The sequence below is a fragment of the Protopterus annectens genome, chromosome 13.part0 (genome assembly GCF_019279795.1).
Source record: "Protopterus annectens isolate FY-2018-M chromosome 13.part0, PAN1.0, whole genome shotgun sequence".
Classification (NCBI taxonomy): Eukaryota; Metazoa; Chordata; order Ceratodontiformes; family Protopteridae; genus Protopterus; species Protopterus annectens.
In genome coordinates, this window is record NC_056747.1 from 641,661,329 (window position 1) to 641,685,672 (window position 24,344).

At 42.0% G+C, this 24,344-nt stretch overlaps 1 protein-coding gene across 1 annotated transcript in view; it reads right to left on the reverse strand.

The window, feature by feature from the left end:
• Positions 1-24,344, reverse strand: part of SPATA22 (spermatogenesis associated 22) — a 1,591,573-nt gene that overhangs the window by 513,501 nt on the left and 1,053,728 nt on the right. Inside the window, exon 6 of the mRNA XM_044054327.1 lies at positions 1,747-1,876. Within this exon, the coding sequence (XP_043910262.1) occupies positions 1,747-1,876 (130 nt within the window). The remainder of the gene's footprint in view (positions 1-1,746; positions 1,877-24,344) is intronic.

Sequence of the window (24,344 nt, forward strand, 5' to 3'; positions counted from 1 at the left end):
ACATAGGGCAATCAAAGCAGCAGCAAACGGGATCAACATTGAGGAGAAACCCTAACAAACAATAAGCGATGTTGGAAACCTGGGCACTTTTTTAGATTTCTTCTGTGCAGTTTCTCTACACTGGAAGAAGAGAATGCAGAAAGTCCCTCTCCCAGAACCTTTCTCATAAAATAGTTGGAGGACAAAGTCACATATCGAGTGGGCGGCATGTGTTGAACCGGGAGTTTATGGCTCTGACTGATTAAGTAGTTACTCACTCAGAGAATTACTGATTTGTGGTGTGTGTGCGTGTGTGTGTGTGTGTGTGTGTGTGTGTGTGTGTGTGTGTGTGTGTGTGTGTATGTGTGTGTGTCTGTGTTTATGTAACGCCACTCATAGTACACTGCATCCCACTCTGTCCCTCTGTGGTTATTCAGTCAGAGAATTACTAATGTGTGTGTCTGTGTGTGTGTGTGTGTGTGTGTGTGTGTGTGTGTGTATGTTTTCATGTAATGCCATTAGTAGTACAGTGTATCCAGCTGTGTTCCTCTGTGGTTCTGTCACTGTGGGTGTGTCCTTCGCCAATGAGAAGCTTGGGATTTTTTCTGCTATCTCGCAAGAGCTTGACAGAACCACAGGGGACAGAGCCACAAAGCCAATTTCAAAAAAAGCATTCTAATAATTATAAAAAGGGTAAAAATCATGCAGAAGTGCAGTCACTTCACACTACTTAGCATGCTGTCAAAAAGCATACTGTGACATATTTTCATTAAGGAGTACACCTGAAGAAGAATCAATGAAGTGCAGGTATGTTGGTAAAAAGTTTGTGAACCAACTACTTCCCTTCATGGAGGAGTTAAGTCAGTCTTTAAAAGCTGATTTGTAAAATGAAGGACATCAAAAAGAACAGTGAAACATTTCTAAAGTGTGAATATACTGGACATTTCTGGACTCACAGCTAAAGAACCAGCAGAGCATGTATTTTTACCAAAGCATGCTTCTGCAGTTAATTCCAGCCCTGGAAATGGTAATCTGGTATATATACTGGCATGCAAACCAAAAAAACATTGCATGACAGGTTACAAGACCCGTATTATGCTGTCTAGATCCTACGTTTACAAAGTTACTCTCAACTTACTTATTGCTGGTATGCTGCGCAACTGTTAATATAAAATTAATTAGTAGCATAACCCATTTATTAGTTCCATAATATGTCTGAAATAATAAGCATTTAAGTAATGCTAGAGATGTGATGGCAATGAAACATCCGAGTGACATTGTGCGGTTACTTAACATGTTTCTTCACATCTTCATGTATTTTAAGGGATTGTGTATAACTGACATGAACATAACTCTCTCATGTTGCACAATGTGAGGCACTTCACTCATTTTAAATTACAAAATCTTCTGTAATACGGAAATATTACAATTTTCTGCTCTGCCCAATGAATCTTAGAAGCACTCAATAATCATTTATGGCACTTTGTATTCTGTAAATATTACTGCAGTTGATTTCAGTATGATTTGCACTTCCCTTCTCAAGTTTAATCATATCACTTTTTCTGTCCATTTTTCGTACAGTGTCATCCATTTTGCTGAAGTATGTTGAAAGGTTTGGCCAGAAATATTAAATTTTTATAGTTTGTTATATGCACTAATAAAACATCAGCAAGGGCAAAACACATGTGAGTGCCCAAAGTCCTTTTAAGGTTAAATGCGCATTTTTTTTACTTAAGATATTATGCCTACTGCTATAAATGTTCATACCTATCACTTCAAATAGCAAAGGTGTTCTACAGCTGTACTGGCTCCAGTGTTTCATACCATTGACTGCTGCACTTAGAATCCGTAACGAATGATCCTTCTCTACTTGTTGTACTGGAAATGCTGGTGGTTTCTGTTTACAGAAAGCAAAAACTCAGCTGAAACAAAACACAATTTTTTGTTCTAATTTCAAATGCAATTTTTATTTAGCTTGTGCTACTTTATACTATCTTGCTTACTCCCTATAGAAAGATGCTATTGCCGCACAGCATAAGTGATAGCATATTTCCAAACTGCATCAATTTGTGTTTCATCAAACAAGTGTACAATTACTGTGAATTACTTCAGCCACAATTAGGCATGATAAATATGGTACACTTGTAAATACCATATCTGAAATGAACCCAGCCCTGCATGCAGTCAAACTTCTTAAATCATCCATTTAAATCTATATTATTTTCTCCATAAGAATATAAAAGTGACTGTGAGGGATAAGACAGATGTATGGATGCTTATCATATCAGCTAATCCTGTAAAGGGCTTTCTGCACAGGTTGACAGCAGGGTTCTTTCCATAGACCCTTTCAACAATTTCTTTATTCCAGAATGCTCATGTTCAAAACATATGTCTCCCCAGCCTGTGTATGGTGGAACATATCTACTCTTAACAGAAGAGAGTGTTGTATTAAAAGTCAGTAGTATATGTCTGAGTCATCCTTGTCCTAACAGCCTTTCATACCTTTCAACTGTGCAGATTTTTGCAGAATGTGCAGATTTTTGCCTCAAATTTTTGTTCTGTTTCTCCTAAAGTGTGTGGTTTCTGGCAATTCACTAGCAAATCACTGAGGACTGAAGTCAGAAAATAATGGCAGACATTTGAGTTTCAGACTTCATATCCTTCAGAAAATTCATGCTATTGCAAAACCTGTTATTCTATCAACTTTTTTAAGATTGTAAGAGCAATATTTAAAAAGTGTCCATATTTTTGGGCCTTTGTCCTCCCCATTATTTGTGGTTTTGTACAGATTTCTTGCTCCAAGAGGTTGAGAGGTATGCAGTCTTTACATTCCTAGGTTGCTACCTGTCACAACTTTAATGAATATGCAGTATAAAGATAGCTAAGTAGTCAGCACATTTCAGTTTTCTCAGGGCTGACATCACCCCTGGTCATGTGATTCACTTCCTTTCTACTAAACTGTTTATTGCCTGTGTTTTAATTTTCCTTAAGTATACCATCCCATGTACATTTTAATCTGCATATGCAGTCTTTCCTTTATTATTTAAGCAAATTTAATGTATTTACCTTTAAGCTGTTGTGGCTGGTATTTAATTATGATAATTGTATTTATGCAATGTTGTTTATCTGAGACGAGGATAATCATTATTTACACTGTTGTTAGCATGTTGTATGGCACACAACTATCCTTGAAAGAGGTATTAATTGGCATACTTCATATTTTCCTTCATTTAAGACCAGCAGGTGACTGGAATTTTCTGGCTTCTCCCAGAGTGACAGCAGTCCTTCTAAGACTATGGGCTGTGTAGAATGACAAAAAAGTAATAAAGGCTTTGTGAACATCTCAGCTGCTGAGTGATCCCTTCACCCACACAGTCTTCAGAATTTTACTCCGGTCCATAACTTCTTTCAGCACTGTGACCTGCAGTGGAAAGGCAGTCTGCAGGCAATTACCACAGACATACAAAAAAAATTAGGTCAGAAACAAAGATGTTTAGCACAGAATCCGCAAGGCAAGAGATTTGTCTATGAGAAAGCACTAATGCATGAAAAATGCTTTAAAATTATTCTCAGCAAATGGCCATAACTGGCAAAAAATTATTGTTTTCAAGTGTTTTTAATATTCCATCTGCAGAGCAGAACTACAGCTGTCCATCTGGCACACATTAATATAATAAATTACAGTTGTAAAAGTCATACTTACCCGTAACAGTAGACAATCAATTCCTCACTCACTCAGTTGCAGTTTGAGTTATCTTCCAAGGTAACCCAGTACTGGGTTTCAAAAGCTTAGACTCCTCTCCCTCTCTCTTCCTGTGACAACTGGTTGACAGCATATTTTGAGTGGGAAGGATTCAGCTGTTAGAAGATATATGTTCAGGCTGTTTCCCTTCCACAAAGGAGAGAAAATCGAGCAAATTTGCAGCCATTCATAATACCCTATAAAAAAATAAATCCAACGACAACTGAATCAAAGAGGTTAAAATCCACCTCAACTATTTACAGTTTTGGGGATGGCAAGTGGGTGCTGCTACTGCGGCAGTGAGGAATTTGAACATGTACTGTTACAGAGCAAGTAAGACTTACACAGCTCTACTATGTACATCATTCCCAGTGCCTCAATAGCATTTTGGGTAGATTCTCAAAGCTTATCCTACCTAGTCAGTGGAAGGATAAGGACCCAGGAGCCACTGCAGAATGGTCCTTGCAAAGCCTGCTCTGGAACTTGAAAAGAAATTAAGTTTATAGATCTTTGTGAAGACATGAACAGAGAATCAGGTTGTTGCCTCTAAAATGCTTCTAAAGCCCACCCCTTTCCAATATATAATCGAAGAGTATAAGACCCTAGTTAAGTGAGCCTTAACCTTGTTTGAAAGAGATTTACCATGGTGGGAGTAGTAGCGGCCTTAGGTCAACTGGTGCCCTAGGCAAAAGGGTGCCATGATGCCCCCCACCACATCATCTGCTTTCCCCATCTTGGTCTACCTAGACCAAATAAATACTGGAAAAGTGCTCCTAGTAGAGTGGCACCCTAGGCGGCCGCCTAGTTGGCCTATGCCTAAGGCCAGCTATGGGTGGGAGTAACAAAAAAACAATAACAGAGGACAACCATTGTGCAACAGTTTGCTTAGAGACAGGTTGACCTTTCTTAGCCACTGTATAGGAGACAAACACATGTTCAGCATTCCTGAAAGGCTTTGTTCTGAGCTGCCAGGGTGCACCCATGGTATGCAGAACAGAATCTTTTCTGTCTTGTTTTTTGGATCAGGATAGAATACAGGGAGATTGATGGCTTTATTCAAGGTAAATTCAGAAACAACTTTAGACATGAATTATGGATTAAATAGTAAATCTAAATCTAAATGTTAAATAAATATCTAAATATTAAATCAGTATCACGTAACTTGTATCTATTCTTAACTGATGTTTTCATATTATGCTTAATTTGGAATAATTATTTAAACTGTAGATTTTTTCTTATTATTTTTAAAAATTTTTAAAGTATTGTTCTAAAAATGATGTGTAATACTTTGGAGCTTTTCTGCCCAGGTCTCTGCTGAAAATGAACTCCTACACAATCAGACTTTCCTGGTAATCAAATGTCAATCAATAAATAAATAAGTGAATAAATAAATGCCTATCATAACCCCGTCCTTGTGAAAATCTCCTTGCAGATGTAAGAGCAATGAGTAAAATAGTCTTCCAAGTAATGAACCATAAATCAACCTGAGAGACAGGTTCAGGCGGAGGTAAGATCAATTTTTCAATGACTAAGATAAAATCCCAGAGAGGAGGAATTTACTTTCGGGGGGAATCTCACATACAACACCCCTTTCATAAACAGACCATAAAAAGAGAAAAAAATAGGGGGACCCATGTGCAGACAAGCTGAAATGACCACAAGATAGCTTTTCACAAATCATTTTTAAGTAGATCACATAAATATTTCAAAACAAGAGGGGACAAAACCCTTTTGGGAAATTTGTTATTGTCTAGACACCACCTAGAAAACCTCTTACATTTGTAAACATAAGATTTTTTTTAGTTGCAGGTTTTCTTGCCTTCTTAAATACCTGCTGCACATCCTTATGGAAGATGGCTGTAAAAGGTACCAAAATAGAATCATCCAGGCTATCAGTTGCAATTGCCCTCAGCTGGGGTATATCATTCACTCCTGATGATGTGTGACCAGATCCCATCTGTGAGTAAGATTGTGGTAATTGCCCTTGGCCAAGTCCATTAAAAGGGAGAACCAACTTTCCTGAGGCCAAAAGAGGGTTACCACAATGATCTTTAGTAGTTCTTTCTGAATCTTTAGAAGTACCTTGGGAATCATTAGAAAGGGTTGCAATGCAGAGAGGAAGATTCCTGATCATGGGAAAGATGGAGCATGTATCTTCGAAGCATGGCTGCAAGAATGACTTGAACAGACAATTTTCAATTTGAAACAGACAGGTTGACCTTTCTTAGCCACTGCATAGGAGACAAACACCTGTTCAGCATTCCTGAAGGGCTTTGTTCTGAGCTACCAGGGTGTACCCATGGTATGCAGAATCCATACCTCTCAACCTCTTAGAGAAAGAAATCAGGACAAAGCCATAAATAAAAGTGGTACAAAGGCCCCAAAATAGGGACATTTTTTAAATATTGCTCTTACAAATGTAGAAAGTTGATAGAATAACAGGTTTTGCATTAGCTTGGATTTTCTGAAGGGTATTCCTAGTAAGGAAAAGGCACTGAGGTAAAATCCATGATTGCAAAGTCATCCCCAGTTAAACAGTTGACCCTCAGCATAAACCACTAGTTGCTACAATCAGATGCAAGCAGTGGTCAGAGGCCAGGCTGAAGACCTGGAAGCTGACTGGAAAGTACAGTGGTTCAAGGAATTACTCAGGCCTCTAGCACCCCAAGAAGAGGAGGAAATAGCTGGAGTTGAAAAAGAGTGGCAGCACCTAAAAACACCATATGTTAGGCCTACAGAAAAGATATGTGGCTGAGCCAGGTATGGAAAAAAGGTGCATAAGGAAAGCTGGTGGTGGAATGCAGAAGTCCAGGAAGTCATGAAAAGAAAGAAGGAGTGCAGGAAGAAGTGGGAGACAGAATAGGCTGACCAGGCTAGGAAAGACTACTGGTGGGCTAACAAAGAAGCTAAGAAAGAAGTTGCAATAGCAAAGACTAGGGCATTGGAGGCACTCTACCACCTTCTGGAAAGTGACTAAGTAAGGGGCAAAAAGAAACTATATCAGGTTGCAAGGCAAAGACAGAAAGATAAAGAAGATAGTCAGACATCCTTCATAAGGGATGCCAGCAACAACCTGCTCACCAGTCCACAGAACATCAAAGGCAGATGGAAGGAATATTTCCAGCAGCTTCTGAATGAAGAAAACCCCACAAAAGCTGTACTGTCTCAGAAACAGCCTACGATGAGAGAAGAAGAGGAGCACACCTTAGAAGAAGTAAGAACAGCACTAAGGAAGATGAAGTCAGGGAAAGTAGCAGGTTCAGATGAGGTCACATCAGATATGATAAAGATGCTTGGTGAGATAGGGGAGAAATGGCTCCTGAGAGTACTAATAGCAGTGTGGAGAGAAAGGCGTATCTCAGATGACTAGAGAATAAGCATACTTGTGTCAGTGTACAAGAACTAAGGGGACATCCACAATTGTGGGCAGTACAGAGGCATCAAACTCCTACCACATTGCATGAAAGTTCTGGATACAGTGATTAATAAATGGATATGCAGAGTAGTAGAATGTAAGATGGAAGATAAGCAGTTCTGATTCAGATAAGAATGCAGCACAATTGACCCAATATTTGCATTGAAACAGACACTTGAGAAGAAGCTAGAGATGAGGAGAGAGTCCAACTGGGCATTCCTAGACTTGGAGAAATCATATGACAAGGTCACAAGAAAGCTGATCTGGACAGTACTGCGGTGGTTTGAAGTCCCAGAAACATTGGTGGAATTAGTGCAGGCTATGTAAAAGGACCCAGTGACTTAAGTACGAACAGTATTTGACCTTACACAGGGGTTCCCAGTGGGAGTGGGTGTACACCAGTGTTCACCTCTCAGCCCACTGCTGCTCATACTGGTGATGGACTACATTAGCAAACAGGTTAGAGGGGACAGATCAATAAAGCTGCTGTATGCAGACGATGTGGCAGTACAGACAGACTGTGAGCTAGAACTTCAGCAAGGCATAGGAGAATGGAATGCAAATCTGAAGGCACGTTGGATGAAACTAAACACAGATAAGACGGTGGTAATGGCAGCAAATTGGGGAAATCAGAATAAGCTGAGAATAGAGATAGAAGAGAAAATAGTGGAACAGGTAAACAGCTTCAAGTATCTGGGAGGGGTGGTTGAGGAGAAGGGTAGTCTGAATGAAGAGGCTAAAGCTAAAATCAGAGGGGCTGCAGCCAACTGGCACAGAGTATCAGGTGTAGTCTATAACAGAAGAATGCCAAAGAAGCTGAAAAGTAAGGTGTATAAGACATTGGCGTGACCAGTACTACTGTATGGTACAGAAACCTGGGCAGTAAAGGCAGAACAGTTGAAGAAGCTAGAGGTGATGGAAATGAAGTGCCTAAGAAAGGTGGTAGGATGCATAATGTAGGACAGATGAAGAAATGAGGCTATAAGAGCAGAAGTCAAAGTAGCTCTAGTTGCAGAAAAGATCAAAGAGAACAGATTACAGTGGTTTGGGCACATGTGTAGAAAAGCAGAAGACAATATGGTGAGGAAGATTTGGGACAGACAGGAAGAAGGTAAGAGGAAGTGAGGATGTCCAGCAAAGACGTGGATGGATTGTGTGAAAGAAGATCTGCAACAGTCAGGCACGAGTGTTGAAAAAGGCAGTAGTGTGGCACTGAATCAAGAGAGTTGGCGATAGTTAACATGATACCCCAACCCCATGTAGAAAAAAATGGGAAAACGGGGCCTGATGATGATGATTTTTTGAAAGGAGGCAAACAGATCTGCTTCAGGTATTTCCCACATTGGATCAAGTCCTAGAAGATCTCTACATGTTTTGCTCTGATAGAACGTATGGGGCCAAAAGAGCCAGAGAATGCTGTACAGCCAGCTACCAGACCATCAATGCCAAATGGCAAAGAGGGTATTATGACCTTGTACTCTCTTACTTGTTAAAGTGATATATCACAATAATGTTGTCTGTAAGCACTGGAAGAGGACTCAGAGTCGATATGTGGTGAAGAACCTTTAAGACATGAAGCACTGCCATCTCTTTTACATCTATGTGCTTTCCATGTCCTGTTCCCTTGGAAAATCTGAAGAGTCCATCTGGACAGATTCGACTGGGGTCTGACGACAGAAGGTGAATACTGGATTCAGAGACAGTTGATCCATGCACCACTGCAGTTCCTGTTTCACACATCCCAGTTCTGGTACCTGGAAATCCAGGGAATAAAGGTGCTGGGTCCAACATTTTTTTAAGTACCATTGAATATTTCTCTTGTGGTCTGGCTAGTGGTATCATGGGGATCACTGATGCTGTGAGGCTTAGAAGTTTGACAAACTCTCATGCTAAGGCAATATCTAGAAGAGAGAAATCCAAGAAAATGCCCTGATAAGTCAGAACTTTGTCTTCTGGCAGGAAGGTCATCCTTTTTACTGTGTCTGTCCTACACACTAGGAAACAATTCATTGAGAGGTTGTGAAAAAGGACATTTGAAGGTTCAGTTTGAAGCCCAAGTGGGAACACAGGGATGTGACCTTAGCTAAGGACTCCAAGCACCTGGATACAGAATTCCACAAATCATTAAGTCATCTAAATAATGAAAAATGTAGACGCCTATGGTTCTTCAATAGGAAACCACTGGGGCCAAACACATTTTAATACTTGAGGTACAATAGATAGCTGAAAGGACAATGCAGAAAAAAATAAGTTATGTACTCACCATGACTTTCCATGTTTGTAGTCCATCTTTCCCTTCATTCTTACTCATGGGTTCGGAGCCGATCCTCGGCTTCGACTCAGCCTTTTTACAAGCTCAAAGTCTTCTACTTGGCTCGTGGCTAGGTAGGTATCCCATGGTGCACCAGTACAATCCCCAGATCTTGTTTGCTGCTAACTCAGAGAAATAATAATAATAACCATAGAAAAAGAACCCAATAATAAAAGGTCTCCAGTGAATAATAGTAGCAATGTTTTACTGTCTCCAGATACTTCCAGGATGGGGGTAGGTGGGTGGGTTCATAATAATGAAGTGCGAGATGGACTACAAACATGGAACGTTATGGTGAGTACATAACTTCTTTATGTTCTGTAGTCCTTTCTCGCTTTCATTCTTACACATGGGACAGCGTCCCTAGCACCTTATTCTTGGGTGGCTCAAGGAAAAATACTCCTCAGTACCGTGAAACCAAAGGATGCTCTACCCCTGGAGGTTAAATCCAATTTATAATGAGTAACAAATGTGTGAGGGGTAGCCCAAGTTGCTGCTGCACAGATATTATCAAGTGGGACCCTAGCTTGAAAGGCTGCAAAGGTAGACTGAGATCTCGTAGAATGATCCTTAATTTTTAAAGGTAAAGGCTTACCATCATAAGTGTAAATGTAAACTATACAGCTAGAGATCCAATTAGAGAGGGTCACTTTGGAAACTGGTAGACCTAATCTGGAGTCAGATAAGGAAATAAATAATTGGTCTGACTGCCTGAATTCCTTGGTTCAGTGCAAATAAAAACATAATTGTCTATGAACATCCAACTGATGAAACCTGTATTCTGCTGTGTTGGAATGATTGGGGAAGAACACCGGATGTTCTATGGACTGGTTCAATGTGTTATGGGAACAGACCTTGGGGACAAAGGATAGATTAGTATGAAGATATACTCTGTCTTTGTGAAATATCAGATAAGGGGGTTTAACAGACAGTGCTTGTAACTCTGACGCTCATCTTGCCGAAGTGATTGTCACCAGAAATAAAGTTTTCCAAGACAGAAATTTCAAAGACGATGAATGAGAAGGCTCAAAAGGTTGAGATGTTAATTTGGATAGCACAAAATACAAGTCCCATGAAGCAACCGGTTCCTGAAAGGGGGGGGTCTTAACAAAGTGGCACCTTTGAGGAAGGTCTTGCACAACCTATGTGACATCAGATTAGAATCTTGTAGGCCTAGGTGAAAATTAGAAATCGCTGCCAATTGAACCTTGATTGTGGCAGCCACAGATCCTTGGTGGAAAAGTTTAGACAAAAATTCCAGAACCACCAGAATGAAAGCAGTAAAAGCATCAACATTCTTTTTCTCAGCCCAGATAGAGAACCTCCTACATTTACTGGACTATAATTTCCTAGTGGAGGGTTTATGAGAGGACGTAAGGATATGAGTCACGGAGGGTGAGAAGTCTTGAAGCCTGACTAGGGATGGAACTACTGCAGCCATGCTGTCAAATTGAGGGTGTGTAAGGTGGGGTGAAGCGACCCTGACATGTGCATCAAGAGATCTGGCACTGGGTCCAGAATCCATGGATCATCTAGGAGATGAAGCCTGAGAAAGGAGAACCAAACCTGTCAAGGCCAGTAAAGAGCAATGGGGATCAGATTGCTTCCCAGCTGTTTTGCTTTCTGAATCACCTTGGGTATGAGAGGAAAGGGAGGGAAAGCATAAAGGAGACCCAGAGGCCAATCGTGAACAAGTGCATCTCTTAGTGACTCCCCCAGAGGGAGGATGAGGGAGAAATAGCTGGTGCATTTGGCATTGATTGGGCTGGCAAAGAGATCACAGCAAGGCTGTCCCCATCTGTGGAAAATCTGCTCCGCTATTTCCTGTTTCAGAGACCACTCATGAGGCATCAAAATTGCCCAGCTGAGTTTGTTGGCTATCACATTGGTTGTCCCCAGGATGTGCATCGCCACCAGAAAGCACTGAGAAGATATTGCCCATTTCCAAACTCGAATGGCCTCTCGACAGAGTGGGTATGAGCTGGTTCCGCCTTGTTTGTTGATATACCATACTACCAACATGTTGTCTGATTGTATTGCAATCATCCCAAGAGGAAGAAGGTCGTGAAGTGCTTGCAACGCCAGGAGCACCGCCCTCATATCTAGAACATTGATATGCAGGTGAGCCCTGTGATCTTGCCATGTGCTTTGGACATTCCTGCCTAGATAATGCCCACCCCCCACCCAATCTGTGAGGCATCCGTGGTCACAGTGACAATAGGTTGGCGAGGGACAAATGGAGTGCCCGTGGTTAACTGATTGGGTTGAGTCCACCAAATGAGGCCCTTCTTGCAAGATTCTGTCAGCAGAATGTGATGAGTTAAGGGTAGTTGTTGAAAGGCCCACTGGGATGACAGGAGCCACTGAAGGATCTGCATGTGTAGTCTGGCTAGCAGCACTAGTAGTATGGTAGAAGCCATGGTCCCTAGAAGCTTCAGAACTGTCTTGGCCTTGACTTTTCAGAGGGGGAGAAGATGGTGAATTTGAAGAACCAGATTCTGTGCCCTTTCTGTTGAAAGACGAGCCAACGTGGCTACTGTGTTTATTTCTGCGCCTATAAAAATCACAAATTGAGAGGGCAATAAGGCAGATCTTTTCCCAATTGATAGAAATCCCCAACTGGGCACATAGTTGAATAGTAACATCCCTGGTCTGAAGAAGTAGATGCCTGGTGGGGGTGGTCAGGAGCCAGACATCCAGATACGGAAACACCTGGAATCCTTGATGTCTCAGGTGAGCTGTCACTACTGTCATACACTTGGTGAACACCCTGGGGGCTGTGGTGAGACCAAAGGGCAGAGCACAAAACTGGTAGTAACTGACAGCCAGAAGTGTAGATGACTCCTCGACGCCCTGTCCATTTTTATGTGGTAGTAAGCATCTTGGAGGTCTATTGAGCATATCCAAGTTTCTTTCCCTAGTAATGGGAGTATAGACTGCAGTGTCATCATCCGGAACGTGTCCTTCTTTACAGATTAATTTAATTTGCTGTGGTCCAAAATGGGCCTCCGGTCCCCTGTACGTTTTGACACTAAAAAGAATCTGGAGTAAGTTCTGAATCCTATTTGGTCTGTGGGGATGGTTTGGATGACTCTTTTTGCCAGCAACTTGTTGACCTCCACAGTTGCTTGATCCCTGGGATTGGGTAGAACATCCAGGATCCTCTTGGGAACATGAGGTGGCAGAGAAAAGGGTATGGAATAATCTATGGTGATAATTCTTTGTACCCATCTGTCTTGAGTGATACTTAGCCAGGCTTCCAGATACAAAGAAATGCAACCCCCGGCCGGCTCCAGAGAAGCACAGTCAGGCCGCACATCAGGAGTGCTGGTAGGGTCGGCCCTAAAATGAATCATGGCCTCCCTGGTTTTGCGGTCCGCCCTTGCCTCTAGGGCAATGTCTACCATTTCCTCCTCCTCCTCTGCCTCTGAAGGAGGAGTCACCCTATGCATCCTGGAAAAACCTCTGGGACTTCTTGAACCACATTTTACCACCTCTCTGACCCTTAGGGTATGGTCTAGAGGGGACGGTAAAATATACTCCCACAGCAGAGAGTGTTTTCCCTTCTTGCTCGCACCGGGTTAGTGTGTCCTTTACCTTAGGTCCAAACAATGAAGAACCATCGAAGGAGCCATTGGTAAAGGTAGACTTGAATGGTTCTGCAAAATTACACAAGTGCATCCAGGAATGATGCCTTAAGGAAATTCCTGAACCCGCTGCTCTGCTTGCTCCATCGGCTGCATAAGAGATGAGCCTCATGGACGAGTTGACAATAGAGTTCAAGATGAACAACTGGGTAGACACCTTCTCAGGGACTCCCTCATGGATGTACCTTGTAGATTCTCTCCTAACTCCTTAAGGAGATCTCTCTGAAGCCTCATGAAGTGTGTAAGATAGTTCAGCGATCTAAGAGTAAATGCCACTGATGAAAAGATACACTTCCCATAACTGTCCATCGTTTGAGATTCTTTATTCGGTGGATGGACAGAAGAAGTCTCCACTAGTGCCTTCTTAGTGGCTGCCACCACCACCATGGCATCTACAGGAACACCTTTTGACAAATATTCCTTCTCCTTGGGAGCTGATAGAAATTTATTTGGTCTCCTGGGGACTGGCTCCATGGCATCAGGAGTATCCCACACCTTCCAACTAATGAGTTCTAACAGTTCGTCAAAAGGTGGAGACACCAAAAAGGCTGAAGGTTGAGACCCGAAAGCCTTCAGGTACACCGACTCCTCATCATAAGGGGTGACAGTGGGCCAGCTGCACCTCTGCTTAAGGATCTCTAGGATGTCTACAAAGGAGACATCATCAGAGGATGACTTGGGGGACCTTTCTGACTCCTCGAGGTTGGTGTCAAATGTAAGAGACTTGTCCTGGGAGTCTACATGCTTCCTCTTGCATGATCTCTTCCATGGGGGCTCCTCGGAAGAATATTCCGGGGAGGTCTCAGAAGAATGGGGGCCACCAGCCAGTGGCTCCTGAGGCTGCCGGTCGCTGCTGTCCAGAGAGGGAGTAGGTGCTGAGACAGAAGTAGGTAACCTAGGGGGGAGAGTGCTGGTACGCCTGGTAGGAGCTGATAATCGGGACAGCACACTCCTCATCATCTCGAATGCCGACCTCTCTGGCTCTGAAGACCTCCTCGGCACCGAGGAGTCTGAGGATGCCATCGGCTCCGAGATAGATGTAGGGCCCGAGCTCAGCCTAGCATATGTGCCAAGAGGAAGGCTCAGAACTGAAGAAGTTCAGTTCCAGGCGTCCCTGTCAGGGTTGACCAGGGAGCTTCAGCTCCTAGACACCACTGACAGCACCGAGTGTGTCGGAGCAGAACTCGGCTCCGAAACAACCTCAGGGGGAGCTGTAACCGAGGGTTCCACCAGTGGTACCAAACACTCCAGCTCCAAAAGAGCAGCACGGCTCAGAGGAAGAATCACCGAAGGGGTAACGGACTCAAGTGGCCCCAGAACCGACTGGGTCAGAGCCAGCAACATTTTAGGTAAGGCAGATGACTTAAGGAGTCTCAGCACTACTCTCTCCAAATCTTCTTCTGATAAGCTCCTGGAAGATCTAGAAGACAGTGTGGGAAAACGGGATCTATGCAATATGGGTGACCTTAATGTAGGGGAAACCGGTAAAGGATCTGTAGACCGGCTCTGATGTGTATTATCAGTGGTCGGCTCTGAATACCTGGTGCCAACACTGTAGCAACAGTAGTAGTAGTAGAACCCTCGATCGGCTTCGAACTCAGTGGAGCCAAGGAGGCAGCAGGTTTGTCAGATTTGGCAATTTTGAGAGGTGGCTCTGATGCACCAGCCGGTGCCAGGGAGGGCCTCTTAGAGGATTTAGATTCCTCCTTTTTAATTCCATGAGACTGAGCAGAGGAGGAAGAGCTAGCCAGATCTTCCTCAAAGGAGGGCTTAAGGAGACCTTTTAAAATGAGTTTATTTTTTCTCTCCTGCTATACCCTGGCACTAAATGAGTGACAAAATAGGCATGTTTCCTGTAAGTGGATGGCCCCAAGACAGTATACGCAGTTACTGTGGCCATCCATTATGGACATCTTCTGTGAGCATTTAACACATTTTTTAAAGCCAGATGGCTTATGATCCTTAACCTCCTTAGACTTCTCACAGAGGATTGCAATCAGACACACAGCACACAGAGAAGAAAGGGAAAGTGGGAGGACTAGGTCCTCTAACTAAAACGGACCTAGCCCTTAAAGTACCAACAAGACACAACCATGAGGACTAGGTCCTCTAACTTAAATGGGTCTAGCCCTGGTAGAGAAAGAGAGAGAAAATCTAGGTTCTCTAACTAAAACGGACCTAGAAAGGAAAGAATCGCACTCACACCAGAGAAAAATTCAATCTCTAAAAATGCAAAAACAAGAGAACAAAGGTAAAGAAAACCCCGTTCTAAATGCAAATCCAATAAGCGGAGCCGTGCAAGCAAATTAATTATTTTAATGTAATTATTTTAATCTCAATATACTGAGAAACTTTATCTAATATGCACACACAGTCTAAACTACGCGCAAAGGTGTCTACAAGCACTAATATCAACAATATCTGAAACTAGGGGTATAAAATTATATAACACAACCCCAGTGAAGAAACTAACTGGCACACAGGATATGAAAAGGAACGATAAGGCCAACGGCCAACTGTTCTCAGAAATACTTAACACTGAGAGAGCTATAGTAACTTGAAAACTACGAAACTACCAAAAAACTCTAGCAACAGTTATAAGAAGCTATCTAAATATGAAAACAGCAAAATTTAGTCAAAAAATTTGCAAAATGTGTTAGACTTAGCCACGGCCAAGAAGAAGCACATCTGAACTCATCCATGCGGCAAACGAGATCCGGGGATTGTACTGGTGCACCATGGGATACCTACCTAGCCACGAGCCAACTAGAAGACTTTGAGCTTGCAAAAAGGCCGAGTCAGTGCCGAGAATTGGCTCTGAACCCATGTGTAAGAATGAAGGCGAGATAGGACTAAAGAACATCTGATAATATAAGCCAGACATAGCAAGTCTCAAAACTTTCCTGAAATTAGGAGCAATAGGAAAAAGATGATAAGTGTACTCGAGATCTACGGTCACCATAAAACAGTGGTCTGAAAACAAAGCAAGGACCGACTGTAAGATGAGCATTTTGAATTTTGGAATTTTCACAAAGGTGTTTAGAAAAGACAACTCTTGAATGATTCTCCCAAAGTGCTCCTTTTTTGGTACCAAAAAGATTCTGGAGTAAAATCTTTGCCTTTGTGTATCACTGGCACTGATTCTATGATTCCCATTACTACCATGTGATGGAGCTTTGGAGGAAACAGCTCTGACTCATCTGGTGGATGTGGGGGAATTGCTCCAAAAAGGGGAGGATTTCCTATCCACTGTCAAGTGTCTCCTCTCCAAATTGTTATCAGAACCCATCTGTCTGAGTTTATAAGTGGCCAGGTTGCAAGGTTGAGAGAAAGCCTGGGGAAGGAGGGAGAGAAGGAAGAGCGGGGGTAGGGGGTCTGTGATTCAGCATAGCCATTCTGTGCAGGGGGTTGATCCTTTTTAAACTTACTATAATAGTAGATGTTCCAATGATCACTGCTGCAGTAATCATAGCTATATGGGTTATATTCTGCCAAGGATATAACAGTGGGCCAGTTTCCAAAGCTTCAGGGCACTTCTCATTTGCCCAAAACTGTCAGGCAGCACAATATGAGTTGACTAAAAGACAAGCTTGGATGCCAGGTCCTTCAGAGCTTTCCTGTCAACACAGAGAGGAAGGCTGGGCAGTAAAAGAGCAATACTACGAACAACAAAAAAAAAATGTATACATCCTGGCATAAAAACACACCAAAAAACAAGGAGGGTGGATGGATGGAGTGGCTGCTGCAGTAGTGATCATTCAAACATTTACTGTTATGGTAAGTTTACATATGCCACACCACTGTACTATGTTAATCATATTGCAGTAGCCTTAGTTATATGGGTAGATTATCTTAGCTTATTACATTTGGGAGGTGGAAGGAGAAGAGTACACACACCTGAGGAGAATGGTTGTAACAAAGCTTGATCTGACCTAGAGAAGGAATCACGCTTATAGTGCTTTTTTAGTATGCAGAGAGGAATAAGTAGGAGCATCTAACATAATTCTAGAATCCAACAGTTTCCAAAAAGCTATAGATCCAGTCAAGGTCCTGGTAGAGTGGGCCTTGACCCTGCTTGGAACAGTTTTGTTATAGTGAGTATAACAAAAGGCCATAGGTTTATAAACTATTTGGAAATATTCTGTTTTGAAACAGCATGTCCCTCCTTCTTACCATCACAAAAAAAATAACAACTGATCTGAAGATCTGAAAGATTTTATTCTATCAAGATAGTACCTGAGTTGTCTATGTACAGCCAATATATGGAGCATCCTTTCTCCCTCATTTTTAGAATCAGGAGAAAAAATTTGGAGATGGATAGTTCGGCTTAAAGTAAACTTGGATGCCACTTTAGATACAAAAGAAGCCTTAGTTCTCAAAGAAACCTTACCCATGTGGAAGATGACATAGGGTTGACTCACCCTAGGAGCTTGAAACTCGGATACCCTTCTTGCAGAGATTACAGCAACCACTAAAACTGTTTTCTGTGTACCTTATATCAGGCATGTTATGTGGTTCAGTTAGAGCAAGTGTTGGTTTCTCTAACACAAAATTAAAATCCCAAGGAAGGGCCACCATTTTTCTTGCAGGCCTCTTATGCAAAACCCCTTTCAGAAACATTTTGACAAGAGACTGCATTAAAAGAGGAGGATCTATGTGCAACATACTGAAATGACCGATAAATTAACCTTGATAGAGGAATAACAAAAGGCCACAGGATAGTAACTTATTTATTTTATTTATTTATTTATTTGCAGTTGGTTTACAAGGTAGTCCATTGGGCCAAGATGAACCCGTTTTCAATGGAGTCCTGGGGAGAAAAGCTCCAGACATTTTAGGTTACAATAGGTTCTTAGACATGTTTAGACATTGTAAAAAAAGAAAAAAAAATGAGTAGACAATACAGATAATAAACAAATTACAATTAATTCAACAAGAGTTAAAACTTATATGAGAAGCAGATTAAACAGGATTTTACAATTAAAATAAAAAGTCATTACATATTAAGAGTCCTACACTTATGAGGTATAGTGTAGTATATTCTTGCAGATACTATAGTAATAATAATATAAGAGTTAGGAGAAATGTTAGAGTGAAATCAAGGGTATAAGCAGGAGAAAGGAAAGGAAAAGGAAATACCTAGTATTAGTTATGAGGGGTGGGAGCAAGAGCATTCCCACTGAGATAGAAGATGTTAGTGAAGAGATTTTTTGAAAATAAAATGGTTAGAGGTGATACGAATAGATGGAGGTAGAGAGTTCCAGAGTCGAGCTAGGCCATGTGATAGAAAATATTTGCCTGGGGGACGGGTTGGTTTATACACTTCTAATAGATTTTGGTTGTTAGACCTTAATATTCTGTCAGGTATGTGCATTTTAAATACAGAAGACAGGGAGGGACAGAGGGAGGAGTTTAGAATAAGCTTATGTGCGAGGGATAGTTGAGTATAGGTGAGATGACTGGGTAGTTCTAGCCATTTTAATTGTTGGAGAGAGGAACAGTGGTGGGTTGAGGACTTTTGGCTGGTAGCGAATTTTGCAATTTTGTTGTAGCAGGAGGAAAGTTGTGTTTTCAGGGAGGTTTGTAGATTAGTTAGAAGTGGAGCTCCATAGAGAAGGGATGGAATTAGAAAGGAAGTAGAGAGAGTGATTTTAGTGGCAGTTGTAAGATAGTGATTTTGTCGATAGAGCATCCCTAGTTTTTGATGGTTTTTTTGATATTTATTTGTAGATGGGAGTTGAATTTTAGTTGGTTATCAATTTGGACTCCTAGCAATTTTGTGTCTGTCACCAGTTCTAGCTGAGTGTTATTTTGACTGTTGATAGAGAATGTCTTTGTATTAAGAGAGTTGACTTTAGTGGGGATGAATATCATTAATTTGGTCTTAGAGGCGTTGAGTGCTAGGTGATTTGTTTTCATCCATTGTTCAGTGGTAGAAAAAGCATCCCGAGTTAGCGTTAGGAGTGTTGGGATAAATGTGGCAGTGCAGATAATGGTAGAATCATCTGCATATTGGATGATGTTGGAAAGAGGGATTGCCTTGTGGAAATCATTTATGAATATGTTGAAGAGGAGTGGACCTAATATGGAGCCTTGGGGGACTCCAGTTGGGGTGTTAAGGAATGAGGAGGTTGCCTTTTTCCATTTTACTGCTTGATATCTGTTGGATAAGTAGCTGGAGAACCAGTTCATTGATGGGGGGGGGGGGGTAGGTTAAGGTTTGATAGTTTGGTTAGAAGCAAGTTATGTGATATAGTATCAAAGGCTTTAGAGAGGTCAAGTAGAAGGGTAGAGACAATAAGGCCAGAGTCCCGGGCTTTATTTACAGTTTCGAGGAAGGAGAGGAGAGCTGTCATAGTGCTGTGATTAGGTCTGAATCCATGTTGTGTGGGAGATAGTAGGTGATTATCTATGAGATATGGTAGGAGTTGAAGTTGGATACACTTTTTAAGGAGTTTAGAGATGCGGGACAGGATAGCAATGGGGAGGAAGTTAGTAACACTGTTATTATTGCCACCTTTATGTAAAGGTATGATAAAGGCTTTTTTCCAGATTTGGGGAACTATACTTTCTTGGATTGAGCGATTGATTAGTATGCTAATGGGGTAAGCAATTGCTTCAGCAGCTATGCTAAGAAAGTAGGAAGGGATATCATCAGGGGCATTGGTACATGGTTTTAGTTTCTGGAGGAGTTTGTGTATGGTAGAAGTGGGTAAAGGTTTTAATGAGAATGGAGGAGAGTGTGGAGAGGGGGTGTAGTGGGGTGAAGATGATGAGGAGGAAGAGGTAGTAGGATAGGTGGTGGTTGGTAAAGGGGGTGAGGAAGATGAGGAGGGAATGAGAGTAGGAGAGGAGGTGGAAGGCAAAGATTTAGTAGATATGGGTGGGGGAGAGGTAGTAGTGCTGGGTGGAGTGTTGGTGGGGGGGAAAGGAGGAGAGTTTGAGAGTGTGTTGTTAGAGAAGGAAGAAGTTAATTTGGAGATAGATTCAATGAAAAAGAAGTTGAATTGAGTACCTAAGTCGATATCTGGGGCATTAGGGTCTGGGGTGGGGGAAACAGGCTTACTGGGATTAAGTAGGGTGGAGATGCCTTTCCAGAATTTCTGAGGATTTGCTTTGTTATTGCTTTGGAGAATGGAGAAGTAATTTTGTCGATCAGAGATGATCAGCTTTTTTACCCTGTTTCTAAGTGTTTTATATTCGTTGTGAATGAGGGGGGTCTTATTTTTCTGGTACTTTGTCCAGGCTTTATCTCTTTGCTTCATTGTTGCTAGTGTATTTTTGGTAAGCCAAGGGGCGGTTTTGGTTTTTATTATTTTCGTTCTTAGAGGAGCATGGAGGTCTAGTAGTTCTAAGAATGTGGTGTTGAAGTGGGCAACAGCATTATCTAAGGGTAGTATTTTTAGACAATTCCAGTTTATTGCTTTTAGGGAGTTATTAAAGGTAGATGGGTTAAAGTTTTTATGATTACGGATTGTAATATAGTTTTGGGTGCGGTGTGGGAGTAGGGGGAGCCGGTGAGTGAAAGTGGGTATGTAGTCACCAAGTGGATCTGGAAGAGTTCCACTGCTGGCAAAATAGTGGGGATGTGAGACTAAGATCCAGTCCAGGATACTGCCACTGGAGAGATTTTTTGTTTGGTGTGTTATAGAGGTGATTAGTTGTGTAAAATTATGTAGGTTAATGTTAAGTGGGTTAATCGGAGACTGAATGGTGGCCCAGTTAATATTCATGTCCCCTAAGATTATGGTTTCATAGCTAATGTTGTTGGTAAGCCAGGAGAGTATGTCTTTGAGTGTGGAAATATTATCTCCTGGGGGAATGCAGAGTGTGGCTATACATATGTATTTGTGTTTATTAACTTGAAGTAGTGTTAAGAGTAGTTCAGCGTTATTAAATTGAGGAGTAGGTTTGTTATAGGGAGTGACTGACAGGGAGGTTGAGTAGAGGAGAGCTACTCCCTCCCCCCCTTTTTTGTGAGACCTATCTCTTCTGATAATAGAATAGTTTGGTGGGAATATTTCTGAGTCTTTTATATGGGGTTTTAACCATGTTTCTGATATGGATAGGATGTCAGGTTTATGGTGGTAACTCACATAAATATTGTAAAACCAGAAAACCAGAGCCCTCAGTGGGTGTTGGTTATGCTGTTGGTACCAACTAGAAAACTTTTTCTGTTTGCTAATATATAATTTTCTAGTAGCATACTTTTTTTCTCCATTAGTACCTGCTGCATACCCTTGGTAAACAGGCACCTAAAGGGAATTAAGATTTTATCATCCATGCAGAAACTGAAGTTGATTGATACCAGGGTGTATCACCCTCCTCTATTCTTGTGAGAGTAGATCCAGTCTGTGAGAAAGCTTGTGGTAATTTCCCTTTGCCTTTGCAAAAAGATGGAAGAATCACAGCTCCCTGCCTGAGAAAGTTACCACAGTGATCCTTGGGGATTCCTACTGAATCTTCAGAAGTACCCTGTATATTAGTAGAAAGGGTAGAAAAGCATACATGAACATTCCTGTCCAAGAAAAAGAAAAGGCACCTGTCTTCCAGGCTTTTTTGCATTGAGTCCTGGAGCAGAATCTTGTCAGCTGACTGTTCAAAGAGGAGCCAAACAGGTCTGCTTGAGGAACTCCACACAGATGGATCAGATCTTGGATGACCCCCCCCCCGATCTAGTTTCCATTCATGGGGGGTTGCCCTGGTTCTGCTCAGCTTGTCTGCCACACAATTTTACCCTGACGGAATGTAGGATGCCTGTAGAGTGAGATTGTGCTGTGAAGCTATATCCTAAGCTAACATGGCTAGTTTGCAAAGGGGGTACAATCTGGTTCTCCCTTGCTTTTCAGGTATTGTCTGTAACAAATTTAAGAGGTCCTGGAGACCAAGGGTGATTCAGAAAGTTGAGTACCTTGATCAGGACAAGTATCTCCTTGATATTCATGTGCTTGCACATGTTGCACTTTTATCCCTCCTCAGCTGCTCTCCAAGCAAAATTCAAAATATCTGTGGTGGCTGACCACTTTTGAGAGGGAGGGAGAAGGGAAGATCTAGATTTAAGGATAATGGTTGTCTCCACCAAATGAGTTCTCTTCTGACAACCCCTAGCACTGGGATTTGAAAAAACAAAGGGTGTTGGTGTTTGCACCAAAGAAACTTCAGATACCACTGTATCGTTCTCAGGTAGAGTTTTGGCAAGGGTATAATGAGAATCACAGAAACCATGAAACCCTAAATCCTGAGGTATTACTTTGCAGTGACAGTAGTCTGAGTGGAATGTCAAATAAATAGTTCTAGATATAGATGTGTTTTTCCTGTGGAAAAAAGCTCTTTGAATTGAAGTGTCTAGTTGACATGCCAGGAACACAATTTTGGGTGAAGGAGTCAAAAAAGAGGTTTGAAATTTCTCTTGGAATCTCAGCTTGTGTAAGGGATCTCTCACCCAAGAGACTGTGATAAAGGCTCAGCAAAGATAAACAAGTCATCTAAATAAAAAAAATGGATATCCTGACACCTGCGATGAACTATTTGAGCTGTAACTGGAGCTAGACACCTTGTGAACAATCTTGGTACAGTGGATAGTCCAAAGGGTAAGTCAGAGAACTGATAATGTGATCCAGGCAAACAAAAACCTAATGAAATGTCTGAAGTCTAGATTGATAGCAATGTGATGATAAACATCTTTTAAGTCTAGTGTTATCAGGAAACTTAAAAGAGGAAGAAGAGGCAACAGGTTGTGAAGTAACATCATTTTGAACTTGGGCACTATCACAAACACTTTTAGGAAATAAAGATCCAGAACTGATCTGCAAGGACTGTCTTTCTTTGGCACTTGGAACATCCTTGAATAAAAATAAGAAGTTATGCACTCACCATAACGTTCCATCTGAGTAGGTATCTTCATTTGTCTGCAACCTTTGGGATACGGATCCAATCTCGGATCCGAGCCGGCAACTTCTACCACAGCATAGATCCGAGCTTCTAGCTCCTCCCCTTACCCATAATCCCCTGCCTACCCTGATTGACCTCAGATCAAGTTTGCCCCATAGCACAGCTGATAAAAGTGTCCCAAAGGGAACAGATGCTAAGAACCTCAAGAACTATCATTTTGGTCAGGGGGAAGGAGGGGGGATGGTTGCAGACAAATGAAGATACCTACTCAGATGGAACATTATGGTGAGTACATAACTTCTTAATCTGAAGTAGGAACTTCATTTGTCAGCAACCTTTGGAACAGAGTCCCCAGCTACCTAAATCTTGGGTGGCCTTCATGGAAGGATATTCCGGAGCACTGCAGAGCCAAAGGACGCCCTACCTCGGGAGACAACATCTATTTTATAGTGGCTGATAAAGGTGTGAGATGAAGCCCAAGTGGCTGCGGAACAAATGTCATCCAAGGGAACCCTAGCTTGAAAGGCCGCCGATGTGGCAATGACCCTAGTAGAATGAGCATGGACTCCTTGAGGTGCAGGCCTTCCTGAGCTCTGATATGCTAAGAGAATACAACTCGAGATTCATCGAGAGAGAGAAACTTTAGAAACTGGCTTACCGAAATTACTTTTGGCAAAGGAGATAAACAACTGATCGGATTGCCTATGATCAGCAGTTCTATGAATATAAAAATGTAGCTGTCTGTGTACATCTAAGGAATGCAGCTTGTACTCTCCTTTGTTTTGAAAGTTGGGGAAAAACACTGGGAGATTGATAGATTGATTAATGTTCGCTTCTGAAGATACCTTAGGTAGGAAGGATGGCTTGATCCTGAGGTAAACCCTATCCGGATGAAAAACCAAATATGGTGGTTTGACACAAAGAGCTTGCAATTCCGATACTCTTTTGGCTGAAGTTATGGCCACCAAAAAGGCTGTCTTCCAAGAGAGAAATTTGAGATCAACCGTGGCCGCCGGTTCGAAAGGGGGACCAGTCAAGGTCTGTAAGACTAGGGATAAATCCCATGGAGGTACCACCTTTTTGACTGGAGGCCTAAGGAGGAAGGTACCTTTGAGGAAGGTCTTACACAGTTTGGAAGTGATAAGAGGGCCAGACTCTTGCCCCACATGATAGTATGAGATTGCTGCAAGTTGTACCTTGACTGTGGAAAAACTAGCCCCCTGGTGAAAGAGAGAGGTTAGAAAATCTAGAACCTACGCTATCAGGGCCGTAAAAGGGTCTAAACGATGGTGTTCTGCCCAGATGGAGAAACGTTTCCACTTACTCCGATAAACCCTCCTGGTGGAAGGCTTGTGAGCT